This window comes from Chrysochloris asiatica, unplaced genomic scaffold (genome assembly GCF_000296735.1).
Source record: "Chrysochloris asiatica unplaced genomic scaffold, ChrAsi1.0 scaffold00146, whole genome shotgun sequence".
Classification (NCBI taxonomy): domain Eukaryota; kingdom Metazoa; phylum Chordata; class Mammalia; order Afrosoricida; family Chrysochloridae; genus Chrysochloris; species Chrysochloris asiatica.
In genome coordinates this window covers 992,560-999,897 of record NW_006408664.1, presented here as the reverse complement: position 1 = coordinate 999,897, position 7,338 = coordinate 992,560, and the positions used below count along the sequence as shown (strand labels likewise).

The 7,338-nt window shown below is 38.5% G+C and overlaps 1 protein-coding gene across 1 annotated transcript in view; it reads right to left on the bottom strand.

The window, feature by feature from the left end:
• UBE2J1 (ubiquitin-conjugating enzyme E2, J1) overlaps window positions 1-7,338 on the bottom strand; it is a 33,420-nt gene that overhangs the window by 6,606 nt on the left and 19,476 nt on the right. The window contains exons 6-7 of the mRNA XM_006870620.1: window positions 6,786-6,915; window positions 5,151-5,270 (exon numbers count right to left, since the gene is read on the bottom strand). Of these exons, the coding sequence (XP_006870682.1) occupies window positions 5,151-5,270; window positions 6,786-6,915 (250 nt within the window). The remainder of the gene's footprint in view (window positions 1-5,150; window positions 5,271-6,785; window positions 6,916-7,338) is intronic.

Sequence of the window (7,338 nt, the reverse complement as noted above, 5' to 3'; positions counted from 1 at the left end):
GGAGCAGGAGCAGGCAGCATTCTGTTGTACTGTATATAGGGTCACTATGAGTAGAAGCCAAATGGATGGCATCTATTCCAGAGTATAGGGAGTCCTGGAGGTGCAGTGGTAAATCATGTGACTGTGTAAGACACACATTTAGTGAAATATTTGCATAAGTATGCAAACTAACATTGCAGTCCAATACATTAACCCTCAGTGTCACACCAATACTCCTTTCATAGAATTTAGGTCATTAAGTTAATTAGGTTCCTGTGTTTCAGTTACCCTATGGGTAATATCTGTTGTTAATTGCCGCTGAATTGGTTCTGACTCATAGCAGTCCTGTACAGGGTTTCCCAGGAGCAATGGTGAGTTTGAACTGCTGATTGTGTGGTTCAACTGACCTTTTGGTACAGCGCTTATTCTACAGCACCACTGGTTAAAATCTAATGCTTTGATATTATAAAACTCTAAAGTCTTTTTTATGTAAAAGAATCATAGTCAATAGCTTAAATCCTTACTCTTGTTGTTAAGTGTTGCTGAGTCTGTTCTGACTCACAGCGACCCTATATAGTTTTCAAGGGGCAGTTGGTGAGTTGTAACCGTAGACCTTGCAATAGCAGTCCAGAGCTTATCATACAACGCTATGCCAGGGCTCCTAAATCCTTAGTAAAACGTATCAATTTTCTTTAATAACCTAGGAAACCAAACATATAAGAGGGAGTTTTGTTTTTGTTTTTAATACAAAATGGAATGGCTTATTAAAAACCACAATACCTGTTAAGAAAAAATGTGATAGACTGGAAGAACATAAAACTACTGACAAGAGCTGTGCCCATTTCTACTGATTGTACAGCACCAATCATAAATTTGCATAAAAAAGCAACAGATGGTCTGATGTTATTTGTATTTAGATTTCTGGCAACCTCTCACCCACTCAATGCTAAAACAAAAAACAAAAAAACGACTATAGCTTATCTGGGATTTGATGTATAATACTTTAGTGAATTTATATTATACTTAAATATAAAGCAGCCACCCCTTGCCAAAACCAGGTTTCAATTACATTCATAGAAGTCAAATTACATAATCACGCTCAGATTATTTTTATGTGAATATAATTAAAATTTTACCTTGTAGTTGTAGACAACCGCTTATCAGTATTTTAACTAAAACTGGTCTCACTTAATGACCTAAATTCTATGAAAGGAGTCTTGGTGTGGCACTAAGGGTTAATGTACTGGACTGCAATGTTAGTTTGAACTGCAAGGTTGGCGGTTCAAGTCCCCCACCTGTTCCTCAGAAATCCTGTACAGGGTTGCTCTGAGTTGGAACTGACTCGATGGCACTTAACAACAAAAAGAACACCGTCTGAAAAGGGCTGCTGGTGTGGTGCTGTACAATCAGGGTTGGACTGCGAACCACAAGGTGGCAGCTGCTCCTCAGAAATCCTACACAGAGTCCCTGTGACTACAACTGGATGGCCGGAACTGAATGGATGGCACTTAATAACAATTCTACGAAAAAGAATTCTAAGGTTTATGTACTTTAAAATCAAAATGGAAACTACTACTATAATAATGATTCTTTATTGTATATGCTAATCTACTTAAACTTCTTAATACAATACTTTTTGTTGTTAGGTGCCGTAGAGTTGGGTCCAATTCACAGTGACCCTGTCTACACCAGAATAAAACACTGCCCAGTCCTGCACCATCCTAATTTTTATAATCGAGCCTACTTTTGCTGCCACTGTGTCAATCCATTTTGTTGAGGGTCTTCCTCTTTTTAGCTGACCCTCCATCTTTATCAAGCATGATGTCCTTCAGCAGCTATTGGTCATTCCTGATAACATATCTGAAATACATCAAACGAAGTCTTGCCATCCTGGCTTCTAAAGAGCATTCTGGGTATACTTCTTCCAACACAGATTTGTTTGTTCTTATGACATGACAGTCTGTGGCACTTGCAATATTCTCCTCCAACACCGTAACTCATACGCATCAATTCTTCTATAGTCTTCCTTATTCACTGTCCAACTTTCACGTGAGTATGAGGCTATGGATTAGCTTGGGTCAGGCACACCTTAATCCTCATGCTGAACACTTTAAAGAGGTCTCATGCAGCAGATCTGCCTAATGCAAAACGTTGTTTGATTTGACTGCTGCTTCCATGAGCAGTGACTGGGAATTCAAACAAAATGAAGTCTTTGACAACTTCATTACTTATATTCCTAGTATTTTTTAAAAGTGTCAATCATAAGATTTATTCATTTAACCAATAAATATGTATTGACCATCCAACTAGGTACTATGCCCGGCACTGGGAAAAGAATGGAAAAGTAGAAAGCCCTAAACTTCAAGGAATTCATATTCTGGTAATATATAACAAAATAAATCATAGTTGGCTTAAGTGTAATACAAATACGTAGCAGGGGAACTTGACATAGTAAGACTTAAAATATACGAAATACATTTAAATTCATCACAAATATCAGGAGGATGCCCTAAAAGGTGGAGAATTGGTGTGGTGCTTGGGAGTTCATGCGCTGGACTGCAAGGTTGGTTTGAATCACAAGGTTGGCAGTTCAAGCTTACCAGTCGCTCCTCGGAAACCATATACAAGGTTACTATGAGTCATAACCTACTCAACGGCACTTAACAACAAACAACCCTAAAAGGTACCAATACCAGTCACTCCTTAGAAATCCTATACAGGGTCAGTATAACTTCGTAAAGGGCTCAATGGCACTTAACAACACCCCTAAAAGGTGAGAAAAGATTTCCACTCTCCTTTGTAATGTTGTTGTTGTTGTTAGTGCTATCAAGCTCCGACTCACAGCGACCCCTGTACAGGGTTTCCTAGGAGCAGCAGGTGAGTTTGAACAGCCAACCTTGCAGTTCAAACCGACCTGGAAATGAAGTGCTTATCCTAATGCACTCCTCCTTTGTAATGTTTTGTCCTTTGGAGTCAGTTCTGACTCACAGTAGCCTGTATAGAGGTTCTGACATTGTAAATCTTTATGGAACAGAAAGCCTTGTCTTTTCTCTGTACAATGGCTAGGAGCTTCGAACTGCTGACCTTAAGGTTAGCAGCCTGACCCAAAAAAACTATTAATGAAAAAAAAAAAAAATTAGTATATGCCCAAGGTGGGAAATCAATAAAGATATACCAACATTAAATTTAATTCACTATGTTGTTGGTAAGTGTCATTGAGTCAGTTCCGACTCATAGCAACTCTGCATGGGGCAGCTGGTGGGTTTGAACTGCCAACCTTGAGGTCAGCAGTCTAGTGCTTATCCTACAGTGCCACCACTACATTCCTCTACAATTCATAAAATTACATTTGGATCATGTAAAAACAATTTAAACTCATCAAGATGTACTTTTTTCTTGAACCTCTTATCTCCACCATCCTAGTATTTCCTGCAGAGCACCCACCCTCCTCCTGATCATCTCCAACATACTTTTCTCTGTCCAGTTCACTGAATGGGAGAGCTACCCAAGACTCTATTTAGGTCCCAGTTTAAAGGAAGTTATTCCTGACTAAAAGGAGCCCTGGTGGTGCAGTGGCTAACTACTTGATTGGGTAACCAAAAGATCAGTGGTTCAAACCCACCAGCTGCTCCAAGGAAGAGAGAGATGACAGTCTGCTCCAAGGAAGAGAGTGATCACAGTCTGCTTCCTTAAAAATTACCCATCCACTGCCACCTTGTCGATTTCAACTAGTGACAGAGTAGAATTTCTCCATAGGGTTTCCAAGACTGCAAATCTTTACAGGAATAGAGAGTCTCATCTTTCTCTCACAGAGCAGCTTATGGATTTGAGCCCTCGACCATAAGGTTAGTAGTCCAATGTTTAACCCACTTTACAGCCTTGGAAGCCTTGTACGTGGGGCAAGTCCCACTCTGTCTTACAGGGTCACTATTAGTTGGAATTGATTTGACAGCAATGGGTATTCCTGAGTAAAGGACAAGTGTGTATTCACAGATTCTATTTCCGTTTTCCTGGTTCTTTAGAGTCCTCTATAAACTATTGTGTGACACTGTAGATAAGCACTCAACTGCAAAGTCAGTTTGAATTGCAAGGTTTGTGGTTCAAACTTACTAGCAGCTCCTCAGAAACCCTACAGAGAGTTGCTATGGGCCAGAATCAACTCAATGGCACTTAACAATAACAACATAAACTGGGGGGGAGAAGGAGAAGGACATGGTGTATATTCAACCAAGCAATTTATCACCAGAAAAATAATTCATCTTTCATTCATGCTTTTCCTCATTATCCTAATTATTTCACACCAATTCAGCCCCCATAGGCCACATGAGGCCTTCAAAATCATTTGGTCTGGCCCAGTCAGTTCCAGCTATCATGTTGTTGTTGTTGTTGTTAAGTCCTATCAAGTGTGGCCATCACATTAGGGGTGAGTTAAATATTTGTCCAAATACAGCAGGCTAATTTTTATGTTGCTAATTTTGAATAGCTCGCAAATGATGCTATAAATTTTGGCAGTAAAAAGGTTCCCCACTTTAGCGGTTTAACATTTCTGAGGAGAAGCTGCTGAGTTTGAAAAGCTGCCCTTGCAGTTCAAACTGACCTTGCGGTTCAGTGCTTATCCTACAGTGCCACACCAGGACTCCAAAAACATCCATATAATTCATTTATTCGTTAATTCAATAATTATTTAATGGGGCACTTACTATGTGTAAAACAGCATGGAATATTCTGTGATAATAGAAATCTTCTAATGTATACTGTCCAATATGGTAGCCCCTAGCCACATATGTGGACTTCTGGTGTAGTGCTGTAGATGAGCACTGGATGTGAACCACAAGGTCTCCTAGCTGCTCCTCGGACACCCTAAACAGGGTTGCTATGAGTTGGAACCAACTCGACAGCATTTAACAATGACAGAACTTAGATAATATTCACTCCAGCTCCAGGTAACAGGGGGAAAACCCTAGAAACTGAGGCCCAGAAGGAACACATAACTTTTTTAAGAAAACACAGTTCATATTTAAGTGAAACCTGGTCTAAAATCTTTCTGTTAGAAGCAAATTTTTCAAATATTTGATCTAGGGTCCTTCTCTTATGCCAAAGAATGGTAAAAACCAGAAACACACACACACACACACACACACATATATATATATATAAGACATGAGCCATACCGATGTACTGGCTGTAGCACCCTGGAATGTTGTAGGTATATCATCTTGTAAATCATTTAGTGAAAAAGGGTGGCTTAAGTCTGACTCTGCGATAGTCTTTCCAGATGAATTGACTTCTGCCTATAAAAAAGACACACCCAAGAGCAGTTATTACAGGAAAAGTACAAAATAATCCACAAGCTGTTAAATTTCTTTTCCTAGGTTTTAATTGCTAGTTTAATATAAATTTTACCATCAGTTAACCATTCTTCAGGAGAAGGAATGAGGCTTTCTGCTCCCATAAAGATTTACAACCTTAGAAACCCTATACAAGTCACTATGAGTCAGAACCAACTCGTTGGTACACAACCATCACCACCATAACGAGTTACGCACTGAGCACTTGTACATCTCACACTGTGAGAGGTATCCTAAGAGGAGAAAAAGACAATCCCTGTTCTTAAAGAGCTATTTGGTAAGGATGAAAACCAAAACTCACAGCCCACAATCCACAATTTCAAAATCCAAAAATCTTTTACAACTAAAAATTATGCTTTTTAGTAATTTCCATGAGGTCACAATCAACATTCATGGAAAACAGCACTCAAGAAATTAAGAGATGTATTACATTAGGCAAATCTGCTGCTATAAAAGAAAGACCTCTTTAAAGTGCTCAAGAGCAAAGATGTCAGTGTGAGGACTCAGATGTGTCTGATCCAAGCCATGGTATTTTCAATCGCCTCACATGCAAATGAAAGTTGGATAGTGAATTAGGAAGATCTTAGAGGAATAGATGCATTTGAACTATGGTATTGGCAAAGAATACTGAAAGTGCCAGAAGAACAAATGAATGTCTCAGAAGAAGTACAGCCAGAATGTTCTGTAGAAGCTAGGATAGCAAGACTTCTTCTCTTGTTCTTTGGACACACTGCAGGAGGGACCAGTCCCTAAAGAAGGACATCATACTTGGTAAAGTGGAGGGTCAACAAAAAAGAGGAAGACTCCCAATAAGATGGATGACAGTGTTTCATTCTGTTGTGCACAGTCATTATGAGATAGAATTGACTGGATGGCACCTAACAATAAAAGAACTAAACCAAACCTGTTGCCATTAACTCAATTCCAACTCATAGCAACCCTACAGGACACAGAATTGCCCCACTAGGTTTCCAAGGCTGTAATCTTCATGGAAGCACACTGCCACATCTTTTTCCCAGGGGTTGGCTGGTGGGTTTGAATCACTGACCTTTCAATTAGCAGCCAACACTTAACCACTATGCTACCAGGTCTCCAAAGATGGTTTGTGTACCATATTTTCCAATATCTAATAAAAGATGATACACAAATTACATCAGGCCCCAAGATTTTCAGATAAGTGATGTAAGTGAGCACCCCTTCTTCGAGGCACTACTATAAAATAGAAGGAAACATTTCTTCCAAGAACTGGACCCTGAAGGACACTGCATTACAGAGTCCAAGCTTTTAACCACTATGCTATAATACTGTTATAAATAGTATTAATACTTTTCAATTTAAAAAATTATTTTTAAAAAACCTTACTGCAATAGAATAATAGTTTTCCTTTCTACCCAGAATTCTACAGTAAACAAAAGGGTTACATAATTAGAATTTGTTTATGAATGTATAGTATAGTACCTTAAAGCTGATTTGTCGAGCCAATTCCTTGGCTTCTCGGTCAGCCTGGCTAGAATCACTTCCAGATTTTAAAGGCAACAGGGTATTCTTCATGGCGGAGCCACATCCCTCACAGCAGAAATCTTGGGATCTGGCAGAAATAATATTTTTTTAAGCATAAATGATCTCTCTTACAGAGCCATTCCAACACTGAATAAATTATATTGGCCAATTCTACATCACATATTCCCATTTGCTCTAGGGTTAGAAAAATAAGGTTTAATTTTAGAAAAATAAGGTTTAATTATAGCTCTGAGACAAATAGGTTGTTGTTACATTTTTTTTTTTTAATCTAGGGCTTTTACATTCTTTTTTTCCCCTCCTAAAATATTATCTAAATTAAAATCACCTACTACACTGTTCTCAAGACCACACATAACAAGCCTACTTTAAGTCTGTAAAAAAGTTAATTAACAAACTCAAATTGTCTTTGTTTTAATAAGAACATATATAAAGCAGTAAAGAAGTCAGTTAAAAAGACAATTTACTTAAGAGTTAAAATCATAAAACTCTG